The following is a 13855-nucleotide window of genomic DNA, read 5'->3' as shown; positions in this document are numbered from 1 at the left end:
GGAAATCCTAAACAATGCAAATGTTTTCCCCTTATTCTGTGCATGCCACACTATTGCACACAGTGAATTTCTTTGTTACGTGTGTTAAATCTTTGGTTTTATACTCAATTCCTAACCAGCCAGTCTGGTTTTGCCTTTTTTTCTGGTTTTCCTATGTATTTCTAGGGTTCTGGGACTGGGAATTGCTCTTCCTGCACTCAAAAGGTTGCTAAAAGTCAAATTTTACACAGGGCACTCATTCTGTAAAACCCAGGAAAAGCCCCAAATTCAGCTTTGGGTTTTTAATAGAAATGCTGTCCACAGTTCTGTGTGGGTTTTTTCCGCCTCTGTCAATTCAAGATTAATGAGATTCAACATGAATTAATGTGGACACTTCAGAAACTCACTGAGGACTCTGGGATCTTAGAAGTCTTTTCAGACCTAAATGATTCTGATGTATGGGATGTGAGCAAAGGTCTGGAGCTCAACAAACAAGCAAGAGCATATGTAGGTCACCCCTCGTGGAGCTCACGCTTTTCCTGCTGCTGAACAAAGGAAGAAAATATTTTTTACCTCATTTTGCTGTTGCACAGAGGAAATTTTTAACGTTTTTAGAAGATTTTGCAGCACCAAGCCTTTGTCCCATTTTTAATCTGGTTTAGGATGGCTTCTCGCCTGGATGTGAGCATAAGAGAAGATGCTTTCCCTGGCAGAGCCACCACACCCTGCCACAGGCTGCCCCTGTCCTGGGAGATGCTGAAACCCCTGGAAGTGACCTGAGCATCCAAAAAATGGGAACCAGAGGGTTGCCAGGGCTGTCCCCCAGTTTCAGCCGCTCTGGGATCCAGGGGGGATGCTGGGCTGGCACTGTGGGTCCCACACCCCTGAATTTAGTGGGAATCTTTGTTAATTGCACCATGAAAAGGGACTGGTTTTGCAAGCCAGGTGGAAAGACAACCATGGGAACCTGTCATCCTGGCACAGCCTTCCTAAGCTTTCTCCTCCCAGAAATCCCAGGTGATTTTCAGAAGGAGACCTGCTAGCCAGAACACCTTAACACCTCTATCACTTTGATCTCCTTCTGTCAATATTTTTAATCAAGAATCTTCCCCTAAAATATTCCCACGTGGAGATGGCCCAGCAAGGTTATCACAGAATTAGTAAAGCTGATAAAAATCACTGTGCAGGAGCTAATGGCACCAGAAATAACATCAGGGTAACGTTAACCAGCAGCTCAGAACAAACCCAACCCCACTGGGGCTGAAATCCACTGCAGTGAGCATCAGGAGAGCACAAAATACCAGAAGAGCACGTGAGGGATTTCAGCCTCTGCCTGCCCTCAGTGCTGTATCTTATCTGAGGGGAAAAAAATAAATCTTTTGGGGCCAGTGGCAGCAATTTAATCTGAAATGGCCAGAGGGAAAGCCCTCATTGTTTCTGGTGAGGATGGATTTATTTGGGTTTCGACTGCCCACAGCTGAACTTTGGTGCTGAATCCAGGGCCCTGGGAACTCCCTTCCCTTTGAGCAGCCCCTTGTTGCCAGTGGCACTCCTCCAGGGACAGGGGCTGGATTTGGGTCCCTGGCTGTGCTGCAGCTCAGGATAACAATCTGATTCATCTCCCGTGGTTATGTGTGGCTTGGCAGCTGTTTCAGCTTGCAGCACTGCAGTGTGACACCAAAAGGGCCAACTCCGGGGGTTTGGGGGTGGAATATCCCCTCTGTCACTGCCACTGCCCCAGGGCTGGGTGGCACAGCAGCTGTGCCCTCAGCAGCACAGCCTGGCACACAGAATTACCCTGCCCAGGTTCTGGGCGCTGTTCAATGCTGTTAACGTGGACAACCATTGTAAGCAGATCCACTTACAGGCACAAAATAATGAAGCTTCCTCTGCTGCTTTGGGGCTTTTTTCCAATATTTCATGTGATACCTCTCCATTCTTCCCTCCTCCTTGGTCAAACACATAAAGCCAGGAGGGAGAAACAACTTATTTATCATGGTGAGAAAATCAGATTTGTATAAATTCCACGAGCAGGAGAGAACCAGGAATGAGTGCTGTGAAGGAACACTTAAGTAACCCAAAGCAATAAGAACTGTGCTGATTAACTTCTCAGCTGGGGCATTTCACTCATTCCTCAAAGACACTGCCCTGCATCAACTGGAATATTTCATTTGCACCTCAAGCTGCTTAAAAACTGTAAAAAAAGAGATCTAGGAATGCTGGCCTTGGGTTTGTCAGTTACAGCTTCATGGTTTCAGAGCTGACCATCCCCTCCTGACACATTTATATATAATACACTCACAGATTACATCTTATATGTATGTAACACACAGATCTTAAGTAACACATTTATATATAATACACACACAGACTACATCTTATATATGTGTAACACACAGACCTTAAGTAACACATTTATATATAATTCACACACAGATTATATCTTATATATGCGTAACACGCAGATCTTCAAATATTCTAGGTGCCCCTTCAGCTGTGTGCTGACACACATAAATTTAAAGCTGTTTATACACATCCTGAACAGCCCATCTATTGTTTTTATCACTCATTTTATTGTGTGTGGGTATATAAAATAGATCATGCAAATGCCAAGGGAGAGACAAAACACCCACAGAGTCATCCTCAGAAGGCAGAGATTTAAACCCAAAAACTGCAGCTGCCTGAGGGTTTCATTTTGCCAGGTGCTAGGCAAATGATGATAGGGGCTTTCAAAGCATCTATTCCACATGTTTAAATGGAAACATTCCTGCTTGTGAGCAAACTTTTAGTAGTTCTGAAGCAGTGGAGCATTTTTTTCCCCCCAAAACCCCATCCCACATCTGTGAAAGGGTGGAAAAGAGTCTACAACGCCAGGACCAGGGTGAACAGAGTTAACAAAGTGAAATACTCTCTGGTTGAGATTTAAGAAATTGTTTTGAAATAAGTACGTAAGGAGGAAAATGAGTTAGGACACATTGAAACGACCTGGCAGAGATTTGGGACAGCCATTAATTTACCAGCTTGCTCATAACTAACAGTAACTAATGGCAGAAAAGAGAAACATGCACTGGGGAAACAGAGTAGGGAATAAAAACATGAAACTAATTCTTCTCCCTCCCTCAGTGTGTGCTAAGAGGTTGTTGGTGTGGGGGTTCATTCCTCCTGTGCAAAGGAACAATGGGAGGGGCTGCAGGGGTTATTTGTGGGTTATTGGTGCCTTTCAGCTGAATGCTGAGGGGCAGGAGGGTGGCCCAGCTCAGGGGAGGCGTTCTGCAGTTACTGCTGCCCTGAGCTTCCCTTGGCATTCTAGTGAAAAGGGGCTGATTTTATGGCTCTGGGGACAGAAATAAACAGAGCTCTGCAGCCACAAAATGTGATGTTTAAACTCGCTGTGATCACAGCCATGTCTTCGTTTGTATTGCCTTTCTAATGTGCCATGGTGCTCCGGCAAAAGTACTCAGGGCTTAACATGTTTGAGTTTAAAAACTTAATTTTACCTCCTCACTTCAATGGAACTCAGGGGTGTTTTGGTCTCTTGCAGTTAAAGAGAGAGGGGAAAAACTTATAAAAATATTCTGAAGTACCCTAAGCTGGGTAAGGGCTGCTAATATCCTAAGGGCAACAGAGGTAAAATTTCTCAGAACTTGATGACAAAATTGAGAAAACTTCCAGGTTTATTTATTTAAACTTCCACATTTCCCAACATGTTAGAATACACTTGTTTTTCTGATATTGTGGCTGCTTCCAAACTCAAAACAGAATTCTGGAATGATACAGAGGGGGAAGGAGGTGTTTTACATCCCCAAATTCAGTCATGAGGCCCTGATATCAGACAAGGCTTTAGCTATCAGCCTAACAGTGTTATATAGACTGCAATTTGTCTAATGCTCACACATTGTATCCAAGCGGAATCTCACACTGTAGAACAAGAATAAAACCTTCAAATTCCTGTGCAGAAGACTCTGCCACCATTGATAATATCAATATGCTACATGCCTACTCTCAGTTAAACAGGAAATCAACATGGCTAATTTCAGGGGAAATTGTCCCTGGAGAACCCAAAACATGCTGGGAGAAATGCAAACTGGGGATCTGACCCCACAAAACACACCTGAGAAACGCACAGGGGGGCTCTGACCCCCAAAACGTGGCTGAGAGATGCACAGGGGGGCTCTGACCCCCCAAAACATGCAGCGAGAAATGCACAGGGGGGCTCTGACCCCCCCAAACGTGGCTGAGAAATGCAAAATGGGCTCTGACCCCCAAAACATGCAGTGAGAAATGCACAGGGGGGCTCTGACCCCCAAAACACGCAGCGAGAAATGCACAGGGGGGCTCTGACCCCCAAAACACGCAGCGAGAAATGCACAGGGGGGCTCTGACCCCCAAAACACGCAGCGAGAAATGCACAGGGGGGCTCTGACCCCCAAAACATGGCTGAGAGATGCAAAATGGGCTCTGACCCCCCAAAACATGCAGTGAGAAATGCAGAGGGGGGCTCTGACCCCCAAACATGGCTGAGAAATGCAAAATGGGCTCTGACCCCCAAAACATGCAGCGAGAAATGCACAGGGGGGCTCTGACCCCCCAAACATGGCTGAGAAATGCACAGGGGGGCTCTGACCCCCCAAACATGGCTGAGAAATGCACAGTGGGGCTTGGTCCCAAAGAAGTGTGCTTGATGTCACTCAAAAAATCAAGGGTATGAGGAAAAGTCAGAATTCGTATTAAAGTCCAAAGCTCAACAGGTCCTCTGGCAAGATTCACTCTACTCACAAAGGCCAGCTGGGGCACAACAAGCAAAGCAACACCAAAAGCAAACAAAATCCAGGCAATCAAAGCAGGAATGAATTGAAACCACCCAGGTGTGTGTGTGTAAAGCGTAAACAAGGATGGAAAGCTTAACAACACTGAAAATCAGCAGCACTTTAACCTATAACTTAATTTATACCTTAATTTGTAGCTTAACCACAACAGTCTAACAGAGGAACAATATTTAAGAGCATTTGGGCTAAATTAGAATTATAACTTTACTTAATTCCCAGATTCCTACGGCATAGGGCCAAGGATGTGCACACACACAGACACGGCTCATGCAATATAAAAAACTTGCCCAAAAAAATAGCGCAAGTGTAAAACCCCGCTCGGGGGGGTGAAATACTCACGTTGGATGTCTTGGCACCTCCTGAGGGGCGGGTTTTTACCCCAGGGCCCCAGGGGCCGGGCTGCGGGCGCACGGACGGCTCCTCCCGGCTCCTTTGGGTGGGACGGGGCTCTGGCGCCGTGCGGGCACGGGGGTTTCCCACTCGAGACAAGCAGCAGGGGCTGCTGCGGGCACACAGCGCTCTTTACCGAGCCCAGAGCCCAGCCCAGAGCCCAGCTCGGGTTACACCGCACCTGGGCGCAGTTAAGGGGCCGCGCCCCTGGGGCTGCGAGCCCAACACACCTGGGACCCGCCAGGTGCGGCTGTGGGCGGGACCCCGCGGGAATGCCAGTCTGGGAGCCCTGCCCGGGACCCCTGCCCAGCCTGCGGTGCCCTGCGAACCGGGCAGCGCCGGCCAGGGCCCCTCTGGGGCTGCCACAACGCGGGGGCTGCTCCTGCCGTGGCGCTCCGGCCCGAGCTGCCGCTGCTCGGAGCAGCTCCCGGCTGCAACAGCGGTGAGGCAGGCTGAGAGGAATGCTAAATAAACCATCCGAGCTTTGGATTTCAGCTTTGGAGCTCGGCTCTGCACGTTTAGTTCTGTTGCTAGGTGGGAGTCATCCTCCTCTGGTGGTGTTTTCTTTTTTCAGAGCAGCTCAGGACCCATATGTTTGGAGCCCTCCGAGTCCCACGGAACCCAAAAACCAAATTTAAACATTCACTTGACAACTCCGAGTCACCAGGGAAAGAGATTTGGTGACTGCACCCCTGTGCATGTCACCTGTCCCAGGGCTGTCACCTGTCCCACGCTGTCCCCCAGCCCGCACCCCTGTGCGTGTCACCTGTCCCAGGGCTGTCACCTGTCCCACGCTGTCCCCCAGCCCGCACATCCATGCGTGTCACCTGTCCCAGGGCTGTCACCTGTCCCACGCTGTCCCCCTGCCCACACATCTGTGTGTGTCACCTGTGCCAGGGCTGTCACCTGTCCCACGCTGTCCCCCAGCCCGCACCCTGTGCATGTCCCCTGTGCCAGGGCTGTCACCTGTCCCACGCTGTCCCCCAGCCCGCACCCCTGTGCGTGTCCCCTGTGCCAGGGCTGTCCAAGGTTCTGCCGTGCCCAGGAGGGGCTGCGGGGAGGGACCCGCGGGGGCTGCAGGGACAGAGGCAGCTCTGCCGCTCTCCCTGTGCGTGTCCCTGTGCCGGAACCGGGGAATCCCGGAGTCCCGGGGGTTGGACTGCGCTGGAAGGGACATCTGGAGAGCATCCACACCGAACCCCTGTCGCCCCCCGGAGCGGGTGACACAGGCACGCGTCCGGGTGGCTTTGGGATGTCCCCAGAGGGGGAGGCTCCCTCCTTGGGCAGCTGTCCGTGTCCCTGTCCCTGTCCGTGTCCGTGTGCGCGCGCGTGTCCCCGAGTGCGCGCGCGTGTCCCCGGGTGCGCGCAGAGCCCGGAGCCGCCTGGCCCCGCCCGGGGCCGCCCCGCGGGAGGATCCTCCCGCTCCGTCCCTCCCGCTCCGTCCCTCCCGCTCCGTCCCTCCCGCTCCGTCCCTCCCTCCGTCCCTGTGGCGCGGGGGGCGCGGCGGTGGCGGCGGCGGCAGCGCGGAGCCCCCGCGCCATGGGCGGGCGGCGCGGAGCGGCTCGGAGCCGGCCCGCCCGGGGGTAGCCGGCATGAACGGAGCATGAACTGAGCATGGCGAGCGGCCTCGGCCCGCGCTGGCCCCGCCGAGCGGCCCCGGGCGGCGGCGGGGGGCTCCTGCTGCTGCTGCTCTGCGCCGCGGCCGGGCTGCCCCGGAGCGCACAGCAGGTGCTGCGGATCGGTGAGTGCCGCCGGGGCGCGCCGGGCGTGCTCGGGGTGCTCGGGGATGTTCAGGGATTCTCAGGGATGTTCAGGGATGCTCGGGATGCTCGGGGATGTTCAGGGATGCTCGGGATGCTCAGGACGCTCGGGGATGCTCAGGGATGTTCAGGGATGCTCGGGGATGCTCGGGATGCCTGGGGATGTTCAGGGATGCTCAGGATGCTCGGGGATGTTCACGGGTGCTCGGAGACGCTCCGCTGCCCAAAGTTCGCCCCCGTGCGCGGTGCCAGGGAAGTTGGGCGCGGGGAGCCCGAGGGGCACGCTGCGAGGTGCCCCCAAAGGCGGGCAGGCACCTCTGTCCCCGCGCAGGAAGGGTTCGGTGACCCTGAAATCGGTGCCGAGGGGTGCGGAGAGTCCCGGCTCGCAGCGCAGGACGGGGGGACCGGCAGGATGCGGGACGCGTTTGCCGCTGCCCCGGGCAGGGGCAGCTCCGCGGGGCTGCGCGGCAAACTCCGCGGATCGGGGATTTATTCCTGAGTAGGAAACTCCGCGCCATGGAAACGGGGCTCGGCTCACAGGAAGCCTCTCTTGCTACAGAGGGTTTCTTGTGTCAGTCAAGTGAGACGGTGCATACAAAGTGTCGGAAGAGTTCGGGGTTAGGAGAGGCTGTGGGAAAGATGTAGGCAGAATCTGGCACGCCGCTGTTTCTGTTTATCCCTCTTGCGCTTGGCAAACACTGAACATGAGGCGGGCGATAAAGGAAACAAACAAGAGAAAAAAGAAAATTTTAAAAAGGGAAAGACGTTGTTTACGGCGCTGGGAGAGCAGCCCGCAGTCCCACGGGCGCGCTGCCGTGCGGAGCTGAAGATCGGAGCCTTTTGCCCGCACGCCCTCACCCCGCTGGGCTCGCCCGCAGCGGCGCTCCCCGAAGCCCAGGGAAGGCTCCTTGTGCCCGAGAGCGAAGGAGCGCGGCCCGAGCACTGAAATGAGGGAAGGCGCGTCCCTTCCGAGCGCTGGGCGCAGCTGCAGAGCGGGGGCACGCAGCCCCGCAGCCGAGGATGCTCTCCAGCTGTCCCCGCTCGGGGGGCGCTCGCCTTTCCCGGGGTTTGGGGGAGCTCGCTGCTCCCCGCTCACGCCTTTCCTGGAACACGCACCTCGCAAAGCCGGGCGATCCCACAGCCCCAGCGGGGATTCGGGGGCATTTCCCCCAGTGAAACCTGGGGAGGAAAATCGCGCTCGAATCCCCGAGCCGCGGGCACCAGCGGGACGCTCTGGTTTGGGGGGCATAGCTCTGAAGGAAGGAGCAGCGTGCCAGCTTAGCGGGTTTGAGCCGAGCCCGAATGCCGTGTGCCGGAGGAAAGCTCGGCTTTGCGCTGCCCGCAGGCTCGCAGGGAGCCGGGCAGAGCTTTGGGGTGCCCCCTGTGCCCGCAGAAGTTCTGCGCTGCTCTGGAGCGCCCGGCGAGGCTCCGGCGATTCTTCCCCTGAATTCCCCCGTTCGAGGGCCGGGCCGGTGAATTTGTGGGTCGGATTCGCTCTCCCAGGGCAGGCACGCAGGGATGGGAGCCCAGCGCTGACTGCCCCGTCACTGCCAGCAGGACGGAGCGAGGCGCGGAGCTGACAAACTGCCCGGCTTTCGGTGGGATGTGCAGGGCAATCACTGTGTTAGGGGCTGGGAATGCATAAAATATTGAGTGTATCCTTCCCGCCGTGGCTCTGCTGCCTGTGGAGTAATGATGTTATAAAATATTAATCCTCCACATCCGTTAACAGCAGCAAAGCTCCTCCGTGGAGTCTGTCACTCTCGGAGGTGGCAGAGAGGAGTAATGGCAGCAACTCCTCCAAATCTCTTTGTGACAACATCATAAAATCGTCCCCAAGCGTTTCTGACAGCGAGGGAAATGCCATTAAGCCGTCAGATTGTTTTCCCCGTGTTTTAGTTAATTATGGGAAGAAAGTGCAGCAGTTTGTGCCCGGACTCATACACTCAGAGTTTAATTGCATTTTCCGCTGTCAGGGAGCTTTCAGATTTGTTTTTTATTAATTTTTTTTCTGGCTTGTAATAGGAATGAATGGATTGTCTTGGTGGTGTTTAATTAGTTGAGAAAGGACGTGTGAGTGATATGAATTCCAGTTATTCCTCAGCACTGATTAACGACTCCTTTTCCAGCTCTCTAAACAAAAGATGAGGGACGGCAGTGTGACCAAGTAAAACTGACTCATTAGGATAAAAGTAATGGATTTTGAGATAAGATGGAGCTTGAAGTTTCAATAATAAAAGAAAATAAAATAAAATGCTGCTGTCTTACTGGATATTTCTTCCCCACTCCTGCTCAAAAGCTTTTCCCTTGACACAGGAGCTAATGGAGCTGTCCAAGGAAATACCATCTTTATCTGCACATTACCCACCAGACTGTATTACATAAAAGTGTCTTTAAAGTTCATGAACCCAATATTTCTTACTGAATTCCAAGGAATTTTCGGTTTTTACACCAAGTCCTTCCTATCTCTGCTACTTGTACCACTTGTATGAAATAAATGATCTCCAAGGAAGAATGGTAATGAACTGGAGCAGATGCTCAGGTGCAGAAACAGCTTCCAAAGACATCTCAGCAGCAACAGAATAATCCATTTGTTGGTGCTGGATGCAGAGCTCTCATTCCTGCTCAGATTACAGATTCTGAACAGGTTAAAAGGGTAAAATCCAGTGATATTATGTGAAAATTTACAGATGGTCATCATCTGAGCTCCATTCCGGGTTACAACTGACCAACTGCAAGTTCTTGACAAAGCTCTGGAGTTAATAAAAGAATAATGGATGAATCTTGTAATTATCTCTGAAATTACCAGCTCCTGGAAATGAACAAATGGGCAGGTTTTCAGGAATTGCTCAGGGTGAGGAGACAGAAACCAGAAGGATTTTCAGTAATTTGTGTGTTTCTGTAAATGGAATATTTACATAAGGGTTCATCCTTTGCACTGATTTACTCCTTACTCAACCAAAATTCCCAATTTTAGTGAATTGTGTTTTCCACAATACAGGACTAGCCCCATAACATTTATCTCCAGCTGAGAAATATCAGATTTAAACCAAACACCTGCAACTCAACCTAACCCACAAAATACCAATTTCTAATAAGCTGAAATTTTCAACATAGATTTCAAAATCTCTGTTGGATTTCCCCCAGCAGGGCTAAAGCTGTGAGTTCTTTTCCTGTGTGAAATTGCCATTTCCCCCTCATGAGAATGATAAAGGCAGAAACCTCATTAATTTCTCTGCAAATCTGCCACTTTTCACCAACTCTTTTTGAGATTTTGTTTGTGAAGGGAATGGTACTAACACACCTCTGTGTTAGGTGTGTTAGTACCATTCCGAGCTTCATCAGTGTGAAATGGCAAAAACCTTTCTTGAAAAGTCTCTTATCATATCTCAACATAATGAAAAATGTTAGTTTACAGTATTTGTTACTAGGTATCTACAAGTTATTCTATTTTAGATATGATAGGAAATGCAGCTGCATTTTTCTCACCAGATGATGAGACATTAAATACATTTTGTTCACTAGACGCTGAGTGCTCAGTGGTTTATCAATTCTTTGTGATACACTTTACCTAAGTTTCCTTATTCTACACTTAGGGAAAACTGTTTTGCTGCAAATATTTCTAAAGGATTGTCACCAAAGCATCCAAAATCTGATTTTCACGCCTCTCCCTCCTCACTGGATTTGACAGCGCTGTACAAGTGGGAGGCAGGGCCACGTTTGGCTGAGTTCAAATGGGTAATTGAGTTAAAAATCCCTAAAAATGCTGCTGCAAAATGCTTTGCAGCCCCTCAGCAAGGGAGCTCCTTGAGTGAGTGGCTGTGCCAGGACATGGTGACTGCTGGGGACAGGGAAACTGTCCCAGGAAATCTCCAGCTTGGCCTCCATTGCCAGAACCTCCTAAACGCCTCCTGGGGCAGGGAGGAGATGGGCTGGGGAGGTGCAGGTGCTCCTCAGATATTCCATCACGCAGGCTTGGTGATCTGCAGCAGCCAGCGGGGCTGTGGTAGCCAAACCTGAGGTGTGAGTGCCTTCTGTCCTGCCCACCTGTCCCCAAAGCTGGGGGGAACAGCCAGGGAAAGGTCCTGAGGCCAGACAGGGCAAACTGAGGGGGCAGGTTGGGTTTGGACCGGAGCTGGGGGGGTTTAGGCACGGCTGAGAGACTGAGAAGCCTGAGAAACACAAAATAGATCCAATATAGATGTGGCAGTGCTGCATTTCCCAGCAGCTCCGTGGGTGAGGGTGGTGTCTGGGTGGCTGTGGGACAGGAGAGGAGCGGGTGCTGGGGAATCCGCTGTTGCCCTCGCTGGTACAGCCTGGGGAATGGGCACCCTGCAGCCTCCCTCTGTAACCCCAGAGCAGCTCAAGCACGGGACAGGGTCCTGGCAGTGCTGGAATCGCCCAAATTCCACCAGGGAGGAGAGTTTGCCATCAGATGTTTGGGGCTGGAGGAGCCTTCCCTGCAAACAGAATAAAAAGCCATTCTGCAGAGTTCATCTCTTGCCCAGCAGGCTGTTTTCAGACATTCAGGTGTGCTCATTGTTGTTTTAGCCCCCTGGCTTCCCCACACACCCCATTTCAGATTTCCAGGGCATTTCCCCTTGCCTGAGCTCTAAGCTCCTCCATATGGCCCTGTCCTCTCTCAACATTTCCATTTGGGCTGGAAGTACAATCCCAATACTGTTTTTCTCATTACAGTCTGTGTTGTATGTCCTGGTCAGTAATAAAGCTTAAATCCTGCTCTCCCCTCAATACTTTAAACAACTGCCTCTAATCTTCTTTTCTCAGAAAGGCTTGATTTGACCAACTAAACTGGAGATTGTACTGCAGCTTTCAAAGGAAACAAATCCCATCCCAGAACTGATTAGTTCTACTGCACAGCTTTGGGGCTGTGACCAGCAAGCCCAGCCTGTCCTAGTTTGGGCTGACTTTAGATTTCAGTTTGCAGTAATGAGTTTATGATCTTGGGCAAGCTTTGCAAGGGGAGGTTATTACCCTTCCCTCTCTCTCCCTGCTGAAGGTTAGAGGGCATTTTCCAGGAAATTATGAGCTCTCGAATGATGAATTCGCTTTCTCAGGGCAAAATCAAAATTCCAAATCAAAACAGCTTCATTATTCCACACTGGCATTGTTTTCACTTGAGCTACAGGAGCCAGTATCTGACAGAGCTGTTAAAGTAACTTCTTCTTTTCTTTCTTTTTAAATTCCTCTGACAGTGCAGAAAGTTCCTTACATACTCTTAGAGCTTCACTAAATGAGGGCGGCACAAACAGAGGGAAATGGGAATGGGTTCTGTGGCCAGAGAGGCAGAACTGGTGCCAAAGGCTCACTTTTGAGCTTCTTTTCTTGATCCATCAGGCTTTTTGCAGTCACACCTTCCAGCTGGGTTGCTGTTGGGTTCTGTTTTTCCTTTGAGCTTTCAGAATGCACAAGTTTAAAAGAGGAGAGTTATAAATTCTCTTGGCACTGAGGCTGTTCCCACGTCCTGCACACCCAAACCTGGCCTATTTCAGGGCAGATTCTGTTTGCAGCACGCTGGGTCTGGCTGGGGCCCAGGAGCAGCCCCCTCCCACCCTGCTGGGTGCAAGTGACAGCCAGAGCGCAGAGGCACCTCCCCAAATGCAGAGTTTGGCTGAGATGCTATCATTAGAGGGAAAATTCATGGAAATTGGTGCTTTTGGGGCCTTACAATGCAATTTTTCCCCCCATTTTGGCTCTCCCACAGACTTCTCCACTATGGCATGCAGGCCCTCTGTGTAATTAGACGTATTTTGGACACAGCAGCAGCACTTTGTGTTTTAAGCCCTTCCCAGAAGGGTGTTGTGCACTTTGGGAAGGTAATGAAGGGTTTTCCCGGCCTGTTGCTCAGTGGCAAACACAGAATTGCCCCGATTTGTTCTCTCACCCCCTGTCTGTTCCAGCACAGGGTTTGCTTTTGGAGGACCCCCAGGGATGTGGGCTGTGCCTGCAGATGCTGAGGTGTCCATCAGAGCTGCCCATGTCCTCGTGCCACCCTGCAGCCAGGCTGGCTGGGCTGACCCTGCCTTTGGGGAAGGCTCAGCCCAGTGCTCACAGCCCTTGGATTCACTGCCTCCCTCCCAGCCCCAGTGAAGATCTGGAGGGCTGGGAATTGGATGCTCTGACATGCAAACACCCAGAGGGAAAACAGCCCCCAAACACACACCTCCTGCTTGCCCAAAAATCCCCTTTCCTGTGCTCACACTCAGCAAAGAGTCCAACATGAGGCAAATCCATGTCAGAGCTCCTTGCTGTGGCACAAGGAGGTTTCTCCTGCCATCCCGGTGTGCCAGCCCAGCCATGCCCACAGAGGCTCTGGGCGAGGGAGGAATTTGGGGAGCGGTGTCCCTGGCCCAGTCCCTTCACTCTGGAGGAGCTGCAGACAAATCCCATTTGCTGGCCCAGCCCCGGGGGAGCAGTGGGAGCCACCTGAGCCGGGCTCAGCAGAGCTGTGCCCATCCGCAGCCGGGGCGGCCGGGTAAAACTGCCTTTGTCGTGCCACCGTCACTCGGCAGCTGCTGAGAGCTGGGTCAGCTTGGAGCTGTGCTGCACTTTTCCAGGGACTGGCAGGCGCTGACACATCAGGGCTGGGCGCTGGAAATGCACCCTGAGTACCCTCAGCAGTCCCACATGGATCACAGCTTGGCTGGCCACAGGAAATAAGGGAGCAGTGAACCACCAAGAAGTGTTAAAGGAATTCCTGCCCGCAATTTGAAATCTAAATTGCAATTTCTGACTGAAATATTTTTGTTTTGGTTTGCCTTTGCTTGCTTTTATTCATCTTAGAATTCAGAAAGAGCATGGGAAAAGATTTAAAAATCGAAGAGATGATCCTTGATAGTCTGTGGAAATGGGAGAGGAATGAGTAAATACCTGGTGCGG

General features: G+C 51.7%; 1 protein-coding gene across 1 annotated transcript in view; it reads left to right on the top strand.

The window, feature by feature from the left end:
- Positions 1–6803: 6803 nt before the first annotated feature.
- Positions 6804–13855, top strand: part of LOC132087386 (glutamate receptor ionotropic, kainate 1) — a 104806-nt gene continuing 97754 nt past the window's right edge. The window contains exon 1 of the mRNA XM_059493535.1: positions 6804–6936. Within this exon, the coding sequence (XP_059349518.1) occupies positions 6810–6936 (127 nt within the window). The 5' untranslated portion in view covers positions 6804–6809. The remainder of the gene's footprint in view (positions 6937–13855) is intronic.

This window comes from Ammospiza nelsoni, chromosome 2 (assembly GCF_027579445.1).
Source record: "Ammospiza nelsoni isolate bAmmNel1 chromosome 2, bAmmNel1.pri, whole genome shotgun sequence".
In the NCBI taxonomy this organism is placed as follows: Eukaryota; Metazoa; Chordata; class Aves; order Passeriformes; family Passerellidae; genus Ammospiza; species Ammospiza nelsoni.
Note: the sequence above shows the minus strand (reverse complement) of the source record. Positions and strands in the feature narration are given on the sequence as shown.